Source organism: Rhinoderma darwinii, chromosome 4, assembly GCF_050947455.1.
Source record: "Rhinoderma darwinii isolate aRhiDar2 chromosome 4, aRhiDar2.hap1, whole genome shotgun sequence".
Classification (NCBI taxonomy): domain Eukaryota; kingdom Metazoa; phylum Chordata; class Amphibia; order Anura; family Rhinodermatidae; genus Rhinoderma; species Rhinoderma darwinii.
In genome coordinates this window covers 205,222,089-205,243,753 of record NC_134690.1, presented here as the reverse complement: position 1 = coordinate 205,243,753, position 21,665 = coordinate 205,222,089, and the positions used below count along the sequence as shown (strand labels likewise).

Below are 21,665 nucleotides of genomic sequence, written 5' to 3'. Positions count from 1 at the left end.
GTTCCCGTCTGGCCTGCACATCGACGTAGCACGTACACATTGTACAATGCCATCTGTATGATGTGCATGGCCAACTTCTTATACCCCACTGCATGGTGCTGTAGGGCTTCAGGGCTTGATCTGACAAGTCCACCCCTCCCATGTACCTATTGTAGTCCAGGATGTAGTCTGGTTTGTGGGCGTCTGTACTGGTACCTCGTACAGGTACATGGGTACTGGTGTGGCCATGTATTGTTGTCAATACAAGGACATCTCTCTTGTCCTTGTACTTGACACACAATATGTTGCTGCTAGATTGTGCCCTGCTCTCACCCCTTCTGAGTGTTTGCCCTGCAGAGTCTTAGGGAGGCCTCTCAGATTTCTTCTAGCAGTGCCGCATGCCGCAGTACTTCTGGAAGCGAGGCACTTGAAGAGTGGGACGCTGGTATAAAAATTATACAGGTAGAGTTGGTAACCCTGGTCCAGCAGTGGGTGCACCAAATCCCACACAATTTTTGCATTAACTCCCAGTAAGGGGGGGGGCATTCTGGGGGCTGAATACCGGTGTCCTTCCCTTCATATATCTTAAATCTGTAGGTATACCCTGATGCACTCTCGCACAGCTTAAACATCTTCACGCCATACCTTGCCCTCTTACTCGGCAGGTACTGGCGGAATTGAAGCCTCCCTTTAAAATGTACCAAGGACTCATCAATAGAAATACACATCTCGGTGGGGTATGCTTGGGAAAACCGGGCACTGAAACGGTCTAATAGGGATCTTTGTTTATACAAACGGTCAAAACTGGGGTCATCTTGGAGTAGGCAATGCTCATTAGGAGAAGCGAAGTATTGCCTCATTTTTTTTTTTTTTTAGGTTACAGTTCAGTTCTGAAGTTGCTTTGAGGGGCCTATATATTAGACACCCCCATCAAACACCCCATTTTAGAAACTAGACCCCTCAAAGTATTCACAACAGCATTTAGAAAGTTTATGTACTCTTTAGGTGTTTCACAGGAATTTAGAGCAAAGTAGAGGTGAAATTGACATATTTATTTTTGTCAGAAAATCCTTTTTATACAATTTTTTTCTAAAACACAAAAGGTTTTACCAGAGAAACGCAACTTAATACGTATTGCCCAGATTCTGCAGTTTTGAGAAATATCCCACACGTGGCCCTAGTGTGGTAATGGACTGAAACACCGGCCTCCGAAGCAAAGGAGCACCTAGTGGATTTTGAGGCCTCTTTTTTATTAGGCACCATGTCCGGTTTGAAGAGGTCTTGTGGTGCCAAAACAGTGGAAACCCCCCAAAAGTGACCCCATTTTGGAAACTAGACCCCTTGAGGAACTATTGTAGTTTTCGTGGGGTGCATGCGACTTTTTGATCAGTTTTTATTCTATTTTTAGGTGGCGTGGTGACTAAAAAACAGCAATTCTACTATTATTTTTTTATTCTATTTTTTTACAGCGTTCACTGTGCGCTATAAATGACATATTCACTTTATTCTGCGGGGTGATACGATTATGACTTTTTGATCTCTATTTATTCCATTTTTTGGGAGGTGAAGTGATCAAACAATTGTGATTGTGGTACGGTTTATTATTATTTTCTTTTACGGAGTTCACCGTGCAGGATAAATAATGAAATAATTTTGTAGTTCAGGCCGTTACGGACGCGGCGATACCAATTATGTATAGTTTATCTATTTTTATTAATAATAAAGGACAGATAGGGGAAAAAGGGGGATTTTTACTTTTAAAACTTTTATTTTCTTATTTTTACACATTTTTTTTATACTTTATTACTTGTCCCACTAGGGGACTTGAGGGGAGGAGGCCCTGATCGCTATTTTAATACACTGCACTAAATGCGTAGTGTAGTGTATTAGAGCTGTCAGCTACTCACTGACAGCAAGCATAGTGGGCCCTGACTTTGTCAGGACCCCCTAGGCTTCCGTCGATGGCAAAGCCGGACGCCATTGTTTGGTGTCCGGTTGCCATAGTAACCATCGCCGGCCGCTATCGTGTAGCAGGCCGGCGATGGTAGCTTAACCCCTAAAAAGCTGCGATCTCTATTGAACGCAGCTTTTAAGGGGTTAATCAGCGGGGACACAGCGATTGGTCCCCGGTGTAGGAGCTGCTGTACGAGACAGCAGCTGTCACAGCTCCTGTATGTGTCGGGAGGACGGCCGAAATGGCCGTTACTCCCGAGACGTACTATTAGGTCATGGAGCGCGAACGATACAGCTACCATGACCTAATAGTACGTCCAGGAGCGGGAAGGGGTTAAGCCCCTCAAAAAAGCTTTGAGTGTATCCCATACACAAAGGCTACTTGTGCTTATTACATTAATCTGTAGGAAAAATTTCAATCCGGTCTCTAATAGCTCATCCTTGTTACATAGGCCCAATAAATCTACATTTATTCTATATCTTGGGATTTTGCCAGTTTATTGTAATGTTGTGCTTCATCAGAAGTCTCGGGTCACAATTTCCACATATTTCACAGAAAAAAATAGTGCAGCATGCAGAGCTATTCTTCCTGACAACACAACTGGACCCAATAAATCCAACACTGTCAATTTAGTTTTTCTACTCCTAAGACAAAGCAGAGCACCGGAAATTGACCGTGCAGGTATGAAATCAGCATTTGCTCCTTTTGATCATTGACTTTCTGTATAATATGCTGCCCTTAAAGAGGCTCTGTCACCAGATTATAAGTGCCCTATCGCCTACATAATCTGATCGGCGCTGTAATGTAGGTAACAGTGGTTTTTATTTTGAAAAACTGTCATTTTTGAGCAAGTTATGAGCAATTTTAGATTTATGCTAATTAGTTTCTTCATGACCAACTGGGCGTGTTTTTACTTTTTACCAACTGGGCGTTGTGGAGAGAAGTGTATGACGCTGACCAATCAGTGATCAATCAGCATCCTACACTTCTCATTGTTTCAGCCAAGTGTGATTGTGCAGTGAAAGAAGCTGGGCTGGAACAATGAGAAGTGTATGACGCTGATTGGTCACTGATAGGTCAGCCTCATACACTTCTCTCCACAACGCCGAGTTGGTAAAAAATAAAATCACGCCCAGTTGTCTATTAAGAAACCAATTAGCATAAATCTAAAATTGTTTATAACTTGGTCAAAAATGATTGTTTTTTTTAAATAAAAACCACTGCTGTTATCTACATTACAGCGGCAATCAGATTATGTAGGAGATAGGCCACTTATAATGTGGTGACAGAGTCTCTTTAAAGAGGCTCTGTCACCAGATTTTGCAACCCCTATCTGCTATTGCAGCAGATAGGCGCTGCAATGTAGATTACAGTAACGTTTTTATTTTTAAAAAAACGAGAATTTTTGGCCAAGTTATGACCATTTTTGTATTTATGCAAATGAGGCTTGCAAAAGTACAACTGGGCGTGTTTACAGTAAAAGTACAACTGGGCGTGTATTATGTGTGTACATCGGGGCGTTTTTACTTCTTTTACTAGTTGGGCGTTAGGAATGGGAGTGTATGATGCTGACGAATCAGCATCATCCACTTCTGTTCGTTAACACCCAGCTTCTGGCAGTGCAGACACACAGCGTGTTCTCGAGAGATCACGCTGTGACGTCACTCACTTCATGCCCCAGGTCCTGCATCGTGTCGGCCACATCGGCACCAGAGGCTACAGTTGATTCTGCAGCAGCATCAGCGTTTGCAGGTAAGTAGCTACATCGACTTACCTGCAAACGCTGATGCTGCTGCAGAATCAACTGTAGCCTCTGGTGCCGATGTGTCCTCGCTCATCCGACACGATGCAGGACCTGGGGCAGGAAGTGAGTGACGACACAGCGTGATCTCTCGAGAACACGCTGTGTCTGCACTGCCAGAAGCAAGCCTCATTTGCATAAATACAAAAATGGTCATAACTTGGCCAAAAATGCTCGTTTTTTTTAAAATAAAAACGTTACTCTTATCTACATTGCAGCGCCGATCTGCTGCAATAGCAGATAGGGGTTGCAAAATCTGGTGACAGAGCCTCTTTAACTAGGATAGAATATTCTACTGACAAATTTACTTTAAGCTGACCATATATATAAGACCACTATCTTCCCTAACTCCCCCCATAAACAGGACTACCTCTTTATGTCTAGGAACAATTTTGTTCGATTCTGTTCACACTAGTATCATGGTTTCCGTTAATAAAGGAAACCACGACACATTGCCGGATCTGTCGTCCAATAGATATTACCGGCAACTGACGGAACCCGTTGAATTGCAATGTGCTTCATTGCTTTGATGTGCTTCCATGTCAAATCTGACTTGAACTGCCGAGGGATGATACGAACGGAACATCTGATGGCAGCGTGAACATAGCCTTACTATTGTAAAATGTGATATTCACAAAAGGTGGAAACCAATACTTACACTTGTGAGCCTTCAGTCCATCAAATGAAACTGGTGCATATTCGTAATACTCATACTCCCACCTGTAGTTTGAGTTGGATTGTTGCGTATGAGATGTTTTACTCATATTTACACTGTGTTCAGACATATCTTACCTATGAAGACAAGAAAGATCATTTTATTTATTCTAATTTATTACTGAATTTCCTCTGTTGGCAAAATCATTCAAATTCAGGTTCTATTTTCTGTCATATAAATTCTGTCTGATAATTATCCTACTGATGGGTCACGGTCATTAAAGGGGTTGTCCAGGATTTTTTTTTTTTTCCAAAAAGTGTCCCCCAGCCTTGGTTTGCCTTTCCTAATACCCCCTATTAACCGTCTAACAAGTTTCTGTTTGATCTCCATCGTCACCGCTGCTCTGTTTGTTTACATCCCTTGCTTCTGGTCCTGGCTGTTTCCTGTCTTGTAACCCACCATACCCATGATCCCTTGCTGTATCTGAGGAGACAGCTTGCATCCCCCCCTTCCTCCAAAGCATCTCAGCTATTTTGCATACTGCCACACCCCTCTATGTTCACAGGATCATTACCTGCTCTAATTCCAGGCAGCTCCCTCCCTGCACACTGTCTTACACACTAATAATCATCATTATCCTTTGTGCCTCCATCTATCCCTGATCTAAGTACAGGCACCCATCTCCCTCCCCCGCCCCTTTCACAGCCTGATAAATGTAAGTCTGCCCACTCCACTTATGTCAGACATCTTGGTACACACAATCCAGTCAGCACATTTTCCTCACCTGCTGCTGGATCTGTTCCAAGAGATCCTGTATTAGGCCCTGTTCACACTGAGTTTTTTGCTGGCATAAAATTCTGCCTCAAAATTCGGTCTTGAATTTTGAGGCAGATTTTTACCAGCCTGCACGCCGCTTGCCACGTTTTTGTCCGCGACCATTGAGCGCCGCAAGCAAAAACGCAGCAAAAAACGCTTTCTCTGCCTCCCATTGAGGTCAATGGGAGGTCAGAGATGTAAACGCACGAAGTTGGGGTATGTCGCTTCTTTTTCCCGCAAACTGGTTTTACTGCACGCAGGAAAAAACGCCTCAGATTCCCATTGAAATCAATAGGAGGCGGTTTCGGACATTTTTTGGCACGTTTTCCAAAAATGCCTCCCATTGATTTCAATGGGAGGCAGAGGCGTTTTTTCCAGCGAGCGGTAAAACCGGCTCGTGGGAAAAAGAAGCGACATGCCCTATCTTTGGGCGTTTACTCCTCTGACCTCCCATTGACATCAATGGGAAGCAGAGAAAGCGTTTATCGCTGTGAAAAACGTGGCAAATGGTGTGCAGGCACATCAAAATCTGCCTCAAAATTTCAGATGGAATTTTGAGGCAGAATTTTCTGCCTGCAAAAAAACTCTGTGTGAACAGGGTCTTGCAGTGAAGCAATGCCACACAGGCCCCCTGTAAGCAATGCCACACAGCCCCCCTGTAGGTAATGCCACACGGCCCCCCTGTAGGTAATGCCACACGGCCCCTCTGTAGGTAATGCCACACAGCCCCCCTGTAGGTAATGCCACACAGCCCGCTTGTACATAGTCACCCCCCTTCCTGTAGGGGACGGCTCCTTCACTTCTCCTGGATCCGAATCCCCGACCACAGCAGTGGGGATTCCCTTCAGAAGTCCCTGACGTCACTGTGTCCATATATGGACAGTAAAGGCAGGGACTTCTCCTGGAGCGAAATCCCCGGCCACATCGTCGGCTTCACTGTCCATATATGGGCAACGCTGTGGCCGGGGATTAGTGATTCCGCTCCTCCTTCTCACATGCACTTCAGTGCGAGAGCTCCAAGAGTAAAGGAGGAGGCGTGGACGACGAGACAGGAGGAGGAGGGGGCGTGTACTATGATTGATGACGCTCCGTGTCTTTGCTCAGCCTGCACTTCCTGCTGTATAAAGACACGGCGCATCATCAACTAGGTCTACAGGCGGCGGGACCAGAGGAGGCGGAGCTCTGAAGAGCTCATGAAAAATCCGCCCGGCCCACTGCCTGTAAATGTAGTTTATGACGCGCCGTGCCTTTTTCAGCCGGAAGTGCTGACTGATCAAAGACACGTTACGTCACAGGAAATAAAAAATGAACCGTGGGTGTGGTCACGTGACCGCAGATCAGAATAGGGAAACGCTGGCACAGGTAAGTAGACACTACACCGTGTTCCAAATTATTATGCACATTGGATTTAAGTGTCATAAACATTTAATTATTAGTTTTTCAATTAAACTCATGGATGGTATTGTGTCTAAGGGTATGTTCACACGGCCAAATTTCAGACGTATACGAGGCGTATAATGCCTCGTTTTACGTCTGAAAATAGGGCTGCAATACGTCGGCAAACATCTGCCCATTCATTTGAATGGGTTTGCCGACGTACTGTGCAGACGACCTGTTATTTACGCGTCGTCGTTTGACAGCTGTCAAACGACGACTCGTAAAAATACAGCCTCGTCAAAAGAAGTGCAGGACACTTCTTTCAGACGTTTATGGAGCTGTTTTCTCATAGACTCCAATGAAAACAGCTCCAAAAACGAGTTGGTAAAAAAATGAGTTGGTAAAAATGCGAGTTGGTAAAAAAACGTCTGAAAAGCAGGGTCTGTTTTCCCTTGAAACAGCTCTGGATTTTCAGACGTTTTGGTTGACTACGTGTGAACATACCCTAAGGGTATGTTCACACAACCTATTTTCAGGCGTAAACGAGGCGTATTATGCCTCGATTTACGCCTGAAAATACGGCTCCAATATGTCGGCAAACATCTGCCCATTAATTTGAATGGGTTTGCCGACGTACTGTGCCGACGACCTGTAATTTACGTGTCGTCGTTTGACAGCTGTCAAAAGACGACGCGTAAAATTACAGCCTCGTCAAAAGAAGTGCAGGACACTTCTTGGGACATTTTTGGAGCCGTTTTCTCATAGACTCTATTGAAAACAGCTCCAAAAACGGCCGTGAAAACGCCGCGAAAAACGCAGTGAAAAACGTGAGTTGCTCAAAAAACGTCTGAAAATCAGGTGCTGTTTTCCCTTGAAAACAGCTCCGTATTTTCAGACGTTTTTGGCTCAGCGTGTGAACATACCCTTAGGGCTCTTTGGATCATTGTAATCAATCTCAGACACCTGTGATAATTAGTTTTCCAGGTGTGCGCAATCAAAGGAAAACTACTTAAGAAGGACGTTCCACATTATTAAGCAGGCCAGGTTTCAAGCAATATAGTTACATAGTTAGTACGGATGAAAAAAGACACATGTCTATCAAGTTCAACCAAGGGAAGGGAAAAGGGAAGGAAAAATTTCTACACATAGGAGCTAATATTTTTTTGTTCTAGGAAATTATCTAACCCTTTTTTAAAGCCATCTACTGTCCCTGCTGTGACCAGCTCCTGTGGTAGGCTATTCCATAGATTCACAGTTCTCACGGTAAAGAAGGCTTGTCGTCTCTGCAGGTTGAACCTTTTTTTCTCCAGACGGAGGGAGTGCCCCCTTGTTTTTAGAGGGGGTTTTACAAGGAACAGGATTTCACCATATTTTTTGTATGTGCCATTAATATATTTATATAAGTTAATCATGTCCCCCCTTAGTCATCTTTTTTCAAGGCTAAATAGGTTTAATTCTTTCAATCTTTCCTCATAACTTAAATTCTCCATGCCCTTAATTAGCTTCGTTGCTCTTCTTTGTATTTTTTCCAACTCCAGGGCATCCTTTCTATGAACTGGAGCCCAGAACTGAACTATGGGAAAGAAAAAGGATCTCTCTGCTGCCGAAAAGCGTGAAATAGTGCAATACCTTGGACAAGGTATGAAAACATTGGATATTTCAAGAAAACTTAAGTGTGATCATCGTACTGTGAAAATATTTGTGGCTGATTCAGAACACAGACAGGTTCATTCAGATAAAGGCATAATGAGGAAGGTTTCTGCCAGATAAATTAATAGGATTAGGAGAGCAGTTGCTAAAATGCCATTGCAAAGCAGCAAACAGGTATTTGAAACCGCTGTTGCCTCTGGAGTCCTGCGAACCTCAAGGTGTAGGATCCTCCAGAGGTTTGCAAGTGCGCATTAAGCTATTATTCGGCCACCCCTAAACAATGCTCACAAGCAGAAACGATTGCAGTGGGCTCAGAAATACATGAAGACTAATTTTCAAACCGTGTTGTTTACTGATGAGTGCCGTGCAACCCTGGATGGTCCAGATGGATGGAGTAGTGGATGGTTGGTGAATGGCCACCATGTCCCAACAAGGCTGCGACGTCAGCAAGGAGGTGGCGGAGTCATGTTTTGGGCTGGAATCATGGGGATCGAGCTGGTAGGCCCCTTTAAGGTCCCTGACGGTGTGAAAATGACCTCTGCAAAGTACGTAGAGTTTATGACTGACCACTTTCTTCCGTGGTACAAAAAGAAGAACCGTGCCTTCCGTAGCAAAATTATCTTCATGCATGACAATGCACCATCTCATGCTGAAAATAATACCTCTGTGTCATTGGCTGCTATGGGCATAAAAGGAGAGAAACTCGGTGTGGCCCCCATGTTCTCCTGACCTCAACCCTATTGAGAACCTTTGGAGCATCCTCAAGCAAAATATCTATGAGGGTGGGAGGCAGTTCACATCAAAACAGAAGCTCTGGATCGCTATTCTGACATTCTGCAAAGATATTCAAGCAGAAACTGTCCAAATACTCACAAATTCAATGGATGCAAGAATTGTGAAGGTGATATCAAAGAAGGGGTCCTATGTTAACATTTAACTTGGCCTGCTAAGTTTTTTTTTTATTGAAAGAGCTTTTGATTTCTGTAAATATGACATCCTGATGCTGCAAATTCAACAAATTACCATTTTAGTTCTCTTTACAACCTTTAAAATGTTTTGATCTCTGTTGTGCATAATAATTTGAAACAGTGCATTTTGAGTTTTTTACTTCTAAAAAAAAATCTGTTATCATTACGAGATTTGTTCAATAAAATTCGCATTATACTCGAACGGTTGATGGCTTGAAGATTATACTGGCTGTCATTTGCATCGACTATTTAGGAAAATCAGTGAAAAATAACGTTTGCATAATAATTTGGAATGCGGTTTATATTAGAAATGTTATTAAATATGTCTAATTAAGTTAAAATTTATGTCTGAGATTAACATTGTTTCCGTTCAGCCCCTGATATGGCTCTGCCTACCTTTGAAAATCATTTCCCACAATGTCCAGGGCTTTAACTCCCCACACAAATGTTCAAAGGCCTTCCACTTCTACAAAACTTGTCACGCCGACATCATTTAACTTCAGGAAACTAGATTTTCCACCACCTCTCGTCCAAAATACTTGAGTTCGCACTTCCCAATCTTCGATGGAGCTTATGCTCACAAAGAAGAGACGAGAAGTAGTTATCGCCTTTAGGAGGAATCTTCCTTTTATCTGTACCAAGGAAATTGTTGATCCTACTGGACGCTATATGATATTAGTGGGAACGCTATATGATGTCGACGTGACTCTTGTAGGTTATTATGTCCCCATTGACTTCCAGACACACTTTTTCTCTCACTTTTTTAAACTCAACACCCATTGCCAAGGACTTTTACTGGTCATGGGTGACTCGAACTTAATAATTAACCACTCCTTAGACAAATCCTCAGCCCCAGGTGCATCTACACCCCATACACCCTCTTCTGATTTCAACGACATGCAACACCTCCACAACCTCCACGATATCTGGCGCGAACTCAACCCCTCAGCAAAAGATTTCACCTTCTACTCCTGCCCTCACGCTTCCTTTAGCCGCATTGATCATATTTTCACTTCCCAAAGATCCTTGCCACTTTGCTCTAGAGCTAAAATTGTAAGAACACCCTGGTCGGACCACAACCCTGTGGAGGTCTCTTACTTCTTTAATCCCGTGGGGCTCTTTTACTTTGCGCCTCAATTACTCCATTTTGTCTTCTAAGGACAACTTCGCACAAGTTCAAGATGCTGCGAAGGAATATTTTGAACTCAATGTAGGGTCCTACATCTTCCCCAATTATATTGTGGGAAGCCCATAAAGCTACATTGCAAGGAGCCCTCATTCGCTTAGGGTCCATTAAAAAGAAAACCAGAGAACGGAAAATTTCAGATTTATATAAAACCTTAGAACAACGAGAAAGTGCATGGAAACAAAACCCCTTACATGCCAATAAGAACTCTATGGAAGCTATTAAATTGGAACTGAACCTTCTCTTGACAGAGCAAGTTAAAGGAAAACTTAGATGGTCTAAACAACGTTATTACTCTCAAAGTAACAAACCAGGTAAACTCCTGGCTCATCAATTGAGGGTTCCTGACTCACAAAGAGATCACATTAAGTTGAGAACCTCTGCGGGTACTATAACAGCTGACCCTAGTAAAATTACATCCCTATTCCAAAACTTTCTCTCCAACCTGTATTCTTCTCTTCCTGCATTTGATTCCATGAGGGTGGAGCGCCTATTCGCTAACCTGACCTTTTCAGAGATCTCGCCTTCCAATCTTGACACATTGGAGGCCGAGATCTCTGAAACAGAGTTTCAGGAGGCCATCAAGGACTTGAAACTCCCCAAATCCCCTGGTCCAGACGGATTTTGCTCACTGTATTAAACAAAAAAACTCTCCCCATTATTGATTCCACATTTAACCCAACTCTTTAACGCCTTTAGATCTGGCACTGCTCCTTCCATCTACCCTTAATGCCCATATTGTGATGATACCCAAACCCCAAAAAGACTCTCACCTTATTGCTAACTACAGGCCGATATCCTTGTTGAATACTGATATTAAACTCCTGGCCAAAAGATTGGAATACAAAATATTAAATATTTTAATATATTTTAATGAATATTAAATACAATAGGAGACTAATCTCTCCCCATTTACCTCATCTCCTTATGGCATTATCCCCTTTTTACCCCAGGAGCAGACAATTATCACTCCCTTAAATGGTGGTGGCCTCATGGTATTTTGAGGGTTCATCACCTTCTCTCACCTACCCATTCTCGGATTCTCTCGTTCTGTGATCTTCAAACTTCTAAAAACATTCCTAGTAGTGAGTTGCTCCGCTATCTGCAGATCAAGAACTGGGTTACCTCACTCCTTGGCAACAAAGCTGATACCGACTCTTACTCTCCATTCGAGAGAATCTGCGAAACATGCCCAACCTCTAGAGGTGTAATATCCATACTATACAAATGGCTCCTCAGTCATGCAACTCCTCCTACATTGATAAATGGAATCGGGATTTGGGGACAACAATTTAAACAGCAGATTGGCGTGCTATTTGGAGAACAGTCTCACACTGCTCCATTAACACAACAATTATGGAATCCACTTATAAAGTCATGATGCGGTGGTACTTAGTCCCTAGCCAAATTGCACATGCATTTCCTACCTATCCTGCCTCCTGTTTCCGTGGTTGCCCCACACCCGTTGACATGTACCACATATGGTGGTACTGTCCTAAGCTCACCAGATTCTGGAGCAGAGTTTTTGGTCTTATCCAGAGCCTGTTTGGTATAATTCTCCGCAAAGATCCCAAACTTGCACTCCTTCATCTCAAACCTCCTGAGCTTACACACGCACAATTTCAGCTATTTTCCTACATTCTTATAGCAGCCAAAATGACCATAGCCCGTTCTTGGAAAAAACTTTCAGTTACATTCGCTGACGTCAAATCAAGAATGGATCAAATGTTTATTAATGGGAAGCTCATCTGCATTTTACTTGACAAGATTACAAGGTTTGAGAAACTTTGGCGCCCCTAGACCAACTATGCCTACCGCCACCTACTTGCCACCATGATTACAGAATTGTAATTTTTCCTAGCTCTCAGACTGACTTACCAACATACCCTTCCCCTCTTCCCCACCCTCTTTCTCCCTCCTTTTACTACTTATTGCTATCATTTGTTATTACTATGCTTTGACCGAGACTCTGTGATACCTGTTCAAGTTCTTTCTTCTGTCATATGTTGCTCATTTCTTTCTGTCAATCTTATGCATAAAATGTATATACCTATTTTTACTGCAAACCTTAATTAAACTTATTAAACAGAATTTTTTTTTAATAAAAATGCCAAAAAAAGGTCATTATTTTGTATAAAATATTTTATTGCCGATACATTACATAAAAACAGAAATCCTACATATATTAGGTATCTACATGACCATAATAACCTGAAGAATTTATTTAGTGTGAAATGTGAACGGGATAAAACTAACAAAAAAAATGACAAGAATTGCATTAACCTATAGTCACAAAATAAATGTTATGATATAACGTGCAAAGTAATTTTTTTTTCTACCCCAAAACCACACAGAAAAAAAAATACAATTTATCCTGCATAAAACAAAGTCTCATACAGCCACGTCAATGAAAAAAAATAAAACAATTATGGCTGGTGAAAGGCAGAGAGGCAAAATCTAAAAAAATGTAACAGGTCATTAAAGCCTGATAAATTAACGGGTTAACCCACTTCTGCTTTTACTATTGAATAATACATAGTACTAAATGAGTGTTGTGTATATATCACGTGGTTGACAACATGCCAGCTCTGATGGCTTAGTTTAAATAGCTCTGGATAGGGTTAAAAAGCAATCTATGGCTCTGGTACTTCATCCAACTTCAGTGACAGTGCGATCAACCATCCAAAAGCAACAATTTATCCCAAAAGAGTCATAAAGCGATCTCACCCAGGCAACTAAAAAAATCCTTCTTAGTCACTGGAAGAGTCAGGACCCTCCCTCTTTAGAGGAATGGTTTGCTTAAATATCCCTCTTAAAGAGAACCTGTCACCTGCCCAAAAAAACTGCAGCTGACATCTCGGTTAGATGGCAGACGCCTCAAAGATTCTGCCACTTTTTTTCTTCTACCGTTGCTGAGATATCGGGGCCGTTAGCTCTGGTGTCCGATATGCAAATAAGACCTATGACTATCAAGTGGGTGGTAACCCCTTATCAAGTGACAAGTGTTACCCACCCACTTGACAAATACCTGTCACTTGATAAGAAAATCCAACCGTAGAACACATTCCGCACGACTTTTCTGACTTTTTCTTTTCTGCAGCGTGTCGTGAGATTTGCAAAATCTCATTGACTTTGCTGCTACTGTAAACGCTGCAAAATTTCGGCACAGAACTCTGTTGCGTAAATTCCGCAGCGTATCCTGTCTGTGGGAACATACCCTTAGGATATACGTTTTTATATAGCGTAAACATTGCAGAACTGTGTTTTTCCTTCCAGGGATAGTTTTATATGTTAGAAAGAATGCAGGAAATGTGTGAATTGTAGTGATAAGCTGTGGTGCTGCTCTTCATACTAGACATGTATATTGTAATAAATGTTGTTTTTTTTACATTCAGTAAACTTTGAAGACATTACATTGTCTATCATTTAGCCTTGCTGAGACGAATAGACCTCCAGCAGCAGTGTGATAAGATCCAGGCGTGGGAGTCTGTGAGTCTGCAGCAGCCAAGGACAAGAAGCAAGAAGCTCATTTGCTATATTATAATTGTGTACGCATTTTGGTTTTGACAAACATGCTTTCTTTAGGGTAAGGCCACACGGAGTGGCCCTGGCATGGTTGCGACGTGGCTAACCACGTCATATACCCTGTTAATGGCCGCGCGTTATTGCGCCCTTTACCAGAAAAATCATGCGGCCATAAAGGGTGTATTAATTAATGGCCGCACAATTTTGCAGATAAAGGGACGTTTTACCCACATTAACGCAGGCCATTAACAGGGTATTTGACAGCTGCGCCAAACATGGTGCCAGCGCGGTTGGTGGTCGTGTCACGACCATGTCAGGGCCGCTCCGTGTGGCCTTACCCTTATGTTTCAATGGCACATTTGATTTCACAGCTTTGATCAAGAATACTTCTTCCCCCAAATTGTTTAACTAGGCAGGGAAAGCAACTAACCTTCTGCTCGTTTGTAGGAGCAAAACGAACTGGCCATCCTTAGGGTATGTTCACACGGCAGCGTCCGTAAAAACAGCTGAAATTACGGGGCTGTTTTCAGGAGAAAACAACTCCGTAATTTCAGGCGTAATGGCATGTTGAGGCACTATTTCGCTGCATCCATTACGGACGTAAATGTTTTGGAAGTCAATGGAAAACGGCTCCATTTACGTCTGAAGAATTGACAGGCACTTCTTTGACGCGGGCGTCTTTTTTACGCCCCGCATTTTGACAGCCGGGCGTAAAATAAAATGACTGTGTGCACAGAACATCGTAAGACCCATTCTAATGAATGGGCAGATGTTTGCCAACGCTATCGAGGCGCATTTTCGGACTTAAATCGAGGCGCAAAACGGCCGAATTACGTCCGTAAATAAGCCGTGTGAACATACCCTCAGACACGTGCTATCCCTGTATAACTTTGTTTTCCCTGAAAACAGCCCCGTAATTTCAGGCGTAATGGCATGTTGAGGTGCTATTTCGCTGCGTCCATTACGGACGTAAATGGAGCTGTTTTTCCATGGAGTCAATGGAAAACGGCTCCATTTACGTCTGAAGAATTGACAGGCACTTCTTTGACACGTGCTATCCCTGTATAACTTTGCTTCAGTGCTGACAATTTGGACTAGAACCACTTATTTTACTTGATTATAAATAGTGCACATTTTTGTGATTTTTCTTTTGTTGGGAAATACAGTGGATATTTTTGTGTGAACCCGAACTAAATCATGAGTTTCGTAAAATGGGCTCTTGTTTGTCTATCTGTCTATATTATTATATGTTCACCAGTCACCTGCTGAATAGCTAAAAAGATCTCAGAGAAGAAGGAAGTTACAAACCAAAGGGGATGGCAACAGGTGACATAGAATGGAGGGAGGAGGAAGGTGGGACCTTATAGGGAGGCGCATACTGCAATGAATTGAGTTATTTTGTCGCTTCCAAAAACAAAGTTAGTTCAGCCTAAATATTTAAACTATTCAAGTTTGTTTTTCAATTTCATTTTCAGTAAGTGCAGGCTGCCCAACAGAGCCCAAAGACCTGACAATTTGAGATGTGACGTCTCATCCAATGTGACTGTTGCCGCCAATCACAGGCTGCAGAGGTCATATGGGATCAAACGTCATCCCAGGAGGCCAGACTGCAGGACGTCAGAGGAATGTAAGGGTATGTTCACAAATCAGGCTTATTTCAAAGCGTAAGGGTATGTGCACACACACTAATTACGTCCGTAATTGACGGACGTATTTCGGCCGCAAGTACCGGACCGAACACAGTGCAGGGAGCCGGGCTCCTAGCATCATAGTTATGTACGATGCTAGGAGTTCCTGCCTCTCCGTGGAACTTCTGTCCCGTACTGAAAACATGATTACAGTACGGGACAGTTGTCCTGCAGCGAGGCAGGGACTCCTAGCATCGTACATAAGTATGATGCTAGGAGCCCAGCTCCCTGCACTGTGTTCGGTCCGGGACTTGCGGCCGAAATACGTCCGTCAATTACGGACGTAATTAGTGTGTGTGCACATACCCTAAGGCTGTGTTCACACAAAGTTTTTTGCAGGAGGAAAATTCCTCCTGCAAAAACTGCTCCAGACGTTTTTTGCACAGTGGTCTGACAAAAACTCGCCTCAAGATAGGTCATGTCGCTTCTTTTTACCGCGACGCGGTTTTTCCGCTCGCGGTAAAAAAAAACTCGTCCGCCTCCCATTGAAATAAATGGGAGGCATTTTCGGGCGGCTTTTGACGAGTTTTTTTCGGAGCGGTTTCCGTGCCAAAAAACTCGTCAAAAAACTCAGTGCGAACAGGGCCTCGTGTTACGCTCCAAAATACACATAAAATAATATTTCAATGGGAAATACATTGTCCTCTTCACATGAGGCATATTTTTACGATGCTGAATTAAAAAAAAAAACACCTTGTAAAAAGAAGTACCATGTCACTTTTTGAAGCATTGTTGGAGCCGATTTTCCATTGACACTACAAAAAAAACCGACTTAAAAAAAAGCCTCAAAATAAGCTTCAACTTAAAAAAAGCTTCATTATCAGCTTCAAAAACGCCTTGGATTTAGAGGCTGTTTTCACATGAAACGTCAGCCCAGGAGGCCAGCCTGGACGCAGGGGCATAGACATCTGGGTAAGTATAATCTTTTTTTGAGTTGTGTTTTTTGCGGTGGAATTGCAGATTTTCTGACGCAAAAATCACAACATCTGCTAATCGTTGTTGGTTTGACCTCCCATTGAATTCAATGACGAAAACCTGCAACAGAAAAGCAGCAATTACGAATCATAAATTGACATGCTACAGATTAACCCCTTAAGGACACGGACAATTTTGGCCTTGAGGCCAGAGCAATTTTTTTACATTTCCCCTCTTTGCATCCCGACGCTCATAACGCTTTTATTTTTTGTACGACGTAGCTGTATGAGACTTTGTTTTTTGCGGGACGAGTTGTACTTTATGTAGGTACCATTTTTTGATACAAATACATTATCGTTTAATTTCTAGAAATTTTTATTTTGGCAAATCGTTTAATATTTATTTTTTTACACCATACACCGATCATCATAAATAATGTTATACATTTGTTGTACAGGTTGTTACGGTCGTGGCGATACCAAATATGTCTATATTATTTCATGTTTTGGGACTTATATTTTAAAAAGTTTATTTATTATAAAAAAAATGTGTGTTTCTGTGTATTTTTTTTACTTTTTATTTATTTATCATTAATTTTTTTTTACATTCATTTAACTTTTTTTTTTAATCCCATAAAGGGATTTATCATTTTGATTTTTATTTTGTAACTGCAATGTACTGGCATAGATCTATATGCCAGTACATTAGCCTGTTACTGATTGTACACAGGCAGTTGTTAGGGCATACCTCAGTATGCCCTAACAACAGGAAATATGTTCAGACAGCCCTGGGGTCCTTCAATGGACCCTGGGCTGTCTGGCCATATGAGTTGTTGGCTTTGATCTCGTCACAGTTATTTTCTGTGACGGGATCAATGTGCAGTCCCCCCTCTTTGAACGCCGCGATCTGCTTTCATCGCGGCGTTCAAAGGGTTAACGGCGGAGAGAAGATGTTTCTCTTCTCTCCACTGTCAGAGCGGGGACGTGGCTGTGTATTACAGCCGTTGCCCCGCTCTCGATCGCGCGCACAGACGCGCGCAGGGACGGCTGTCACACAGGACGAGTATGCTCGTCCTAATGCGCGAAGTGCTCGCCGCTCAGGACGAGCATACTCGTCCTGTGTCGGCAACCAGTTAAAAGACCTCACCGCAGGTCAATTTCTGAAAGTTGTTTTCTGCTTTTTTTTTACCCAGCGTGTGGATGAGATTTCTTCAAACCTCATCCACTCTGCTGCTACTGTATTATGATGCGGATTTTCCACAATTAACGGTATCAACAATACTGAGGACTGATGGTCTAAAAAGACAACATATTTTTTTCTTTTAATATTCAGTATTCGGCCTGAATTCACCAAACGGCCGCCAGGGCGGATACGCTGTGTACTTTACGCAGCATATTCGCCTTGTGTGAACGTAGCTTGTCAACACTTATGGAATTGCTGCGTATTTTCCATCCCGGATTGCGAACAAAAAATACGAAGTGAAATACAGTAGCAGCAAAGTGGTTGTGATTTAACAAATATCATCCACGCACTGCGGATTAGTTCCGTCGAGAAATTCATCTGCGGTGCGTAATTTTATTTCCGAAGCACGTCAATTATTTCTGCAGGAAGTGGAATGATTTCCTGTGTTTTTCTGATGTACTGTGTAATTTGCTGCGTACTATAATAATAGCGCTAGGTTTAAGCTTACTGGAAATTTGCGAGTTTTCTCCATGTGCTTATTTTAACAATCCAGTTTAAGAGTCTCTGAATGCAGTCCGGCTGCTCAGTTGGCAGCGTTTGGAAAACACGAGAATGTCAAGTTTGGGCAGCCCCTTTTTAGATACTGCTACAGTGCTATCTGTAGATATTGCCACAGTGCTCTCTGTAGATAGTGCTGCACCCCCTGTAGATAATGCCACATTGCCATCTGTAAATAATGCCACCACCACCCCTCACCTCCCCCGTAGATAATACAACACCCCACCTAGATAATGCCACAGTGCCCTCTGTAGATGGTGCCACAGTGCCCTCTGTAGATGGTGCCACAGTGCCCTCTCTAGATATTGCCATAGTGCCACAATGACCTCTGTAGATAGTGCCACACATACCCACATAGTGCCACACCCTATAGATATGCCCCACACACCCTCTATATATAGTGCCACACTCCACCCCCCCTATAGATAGCGCCACATTTCCAGGAGTAGTGCATTTATACCGCAAACCACAGAGAATATGTACTGAAAATGAAGGCTAGCTGCAGTGCCCCCATAACATTCATTTATATAATAGCCACAGTGCCCCTATAGCTGATTACCTTACAAGGTTAGTTACTCTCTTCACTTATTATAGCTCGGGATCGTGATGTATCAGGGTATCATTTTTCTCAGTAACATATTCCATAAGGACAGTGACTGATGTGAGTGCTAACAGAATTGCTGATAAAAGGTTGCTGCATTATTAGTATGTACGACACGTAAGCCCATACGGCTACCGAGGTTCTTTTAGCAGGTACATAAACAATGCAGACATGTTAGAGGAATGCAAAAGAAAAGCAAAATCCATACACTCAGCCTTTAGATTGTAAGCTCTTATGGCAATGTCCTTTACCCTATTGTCATTTTGTAAGTGTATTGCTTCCCCCTTATAATGCATTGAAGAATATGTTGCCTTTATCGAATAATAGTTATTATTATAGCAATCCTAGCCCAACATTTATTATATTTATTACAACAGAAACAATGCAATGTGTCCTGAGGTTTCACAGGATCTCCTCTTCCAATACATGAAAACCTTTATAAGCAAAGCCTTGTAACACAAGAGTTAGGGACCAAATGGTAAAAAACAAAAAAAACTTAGATCATTATTTTTTTTACTGACCTCTTTCCATTCTGCATGCAACAACCCACAATAGTCTTGTCATCACTAGACCCCACAGTTTTTTCCTCCTCACTTTACACCTGTGGCACAAATGTCAGGTATGCTCAACGTTATTCCAGGACTATTCTGTGGAGTGGTCCATAGGTTAAACCAGACCCCCAAAAAGAGTCCACGGCAAGAAAAGGTTAAAGCTTTATAAAGAATCGGTGGGAATAATCACTGAAAACAGGGCAGTAAACCTCAGTCAGTCATATTAAATGTATAGCATATGATATAACACTCCTAGAAATAAAACATGGACATCTATTCTAGAAGTTTGTGCTGTCATTAAATCCCTGTGAATATGAACAGTCAGAATACAATGCATTATAGGTTCAATGAAGAAATTGTACTCACCGTTCACTGTAGCAACGAGCTCAAAATTTGGCATCACACTCGCAGCAATGGACTTCTCCGACTCTCAGTACCATGCGGACCTAAAAATCAATGCCCATGCGAACTGGAAAATGTGGCCACCACTAGCACGTAGTGAGAGAGTTAGAACACGAGGTGGCGCTGTTAGTTACAGAAGTGCTGAACGCTCCTTCACATCCCGAGTACTGGATACAAGGCAATGTATTGTTTTGGTAAGGTAGCAAAGCATGATGGGGAGTGGTCTATCTAATAGGGTATTCTGTTCCTCTATTTCTGTGATACCAGGTGTAGAGATATTTCTGTTATCAGCAGCCATGACTACTGACCAATGCAATGGGAGCCATTTATCAAAAGAAAAAGCTGCACAGAATGTCTTATTGTGGAAGTGGTTAAGAAAATAACACATGACGTTTTCCATATTTGTATAACAGGTTGCCTTCCTCTTTGTGGATTTAGCTAAAAATTGCGCAGATATCTGCCTCGTGCATAGAGCGCGCACAATAGTTTGTAAACAAAATAAATAGTTGTACATTTTCTTACAGAACTGTCTATATACGTCCTATTACAGCGTATAGATGTCATTGAGGGGCTATGAGCCAGAGCAGAGAGGCACTCTGTTGTCAAAGCATTACACGGACAGCCATTTATTGGACTAGCAGTTGGTTGATTCCTTCCGACTTCACCAATGGGAAAGGGGAATTAAAGCCTCGTGCACACGACCGTATCTGTGTGCATGGTCCCTGATTATGGCACGGACTGCCCAAGAAGTGTCATCCGCGTGCCGTCGGCAATCACGGACCATGCACACACACAAGAGTGCTTTGAATTTAATGACCCCGGACCGCAAATGCGGCCCGTAAAATGACGTTCTATGTTTTTTTCAGGTCTGGGCTCCTGGCAATGCCCGGACTGTGGAAACCACGGTCATGTGCATTGGCGCATAGGATATAATGTGCCCTATACTATTTGAGAATTGCAGTTCCGCAATTGCGGATAGTATGCAGATGCAAATGCACAGTCGTGTGCATGGGGCCTAAGACATTGCCAGACCGTGCTGGGAGCAGCTTATCTCTCGTGGGAATGAGGGAGAAATCCAACATGCCTGATCCTTCAATCCCTGACCGGAGGAGAGTCAGGAAGCCTCCATACACATTAGATAGTTGGCTAGTCTCTCCGATCGGCGGGTTCAGATTTCTTTTATCTAATAGGTATAGCCACTTAGTTCTACATGCAGAGAAACTTCTGGCAAGACGCGCCTTCCCTGGTGATAACAGTTGGATGCCGGAGATTAGAGAAGCCGGTCCCGCCAGTGATCATCTAAACGCTTTTAATTGAAAAGGATTGGACTTTAGACAACCCTTTTCAATATATTCTTACTGAATGTACTATATGCATTTTGCTCTGCCATAATCATACAAGGTATATTTCGCTCTTAAATACAGAGCTGTAAAAACGTACCCTGGCCTGATTTTTCTTCTTTTGCATTCACCAAACTTGTTTCAGATCTTCAAACAAAATGTTGCACAGTCTTCCTTGATGACGACACGACTCTTCGTCCTATGTCCTATGCACAAGCAGTAGTACATCGATTACATAGAGTACCGCGGGGCCGGCCACATGACGAAGACTCGTGTCGTCATTAAGCAACACTGTGCAACTAGACTTCCGGTCCCCCGCAAAAATCTATTCAAATCTCATAATCAGCATGTCGGGGGACTGGAATGTATATTATTGGGTGTACTCACATACTGCAGTGAGTACACTGCTAATACTTTTCAGTCCCTCACATAACCCCTTAAGGACGCAGCCTGTTTGGGCCTTCAGCACACAGACGATTTTTTTAAATCTGACTTGTCTTAGTTTATGTGGTAATAA

At 42.6% G+C, this 21,665-nt stretch overlaps 1 protein-coding gene across 1 annotated transcript in view; it reads right to left on the bottom strand.

Moving 5' to 3' along the window:
• Window positions 1-19,967, bottom strand: part of MRAP2 (melanocortin 2 receptor accessory protein 2) — a 54,532-nt gene extending 34,565 nt beyond the window's left edge. The window contains exons 1-2 of the mRNA XM_075862104.1: window positions 19,773-19,967; window positions 4,393-4,526 (exon numbers count right to left, since the gene is read on the bottom strand). Coding sequence (XP_075718219.1) covers window positions 4,393-4,519 — 127 coding nt within the window. The 5' untranslated portion in view covers window positions 4,520-4,526; window positions 19,773-19,967. The remainder of the gene's footprint in view (window positions 1-4,392; window positions 4,527-19,772) is intronic.
• Between the last annotated feature and the right edge of the window lie 1,698 nt (window positions 19,968-21,665).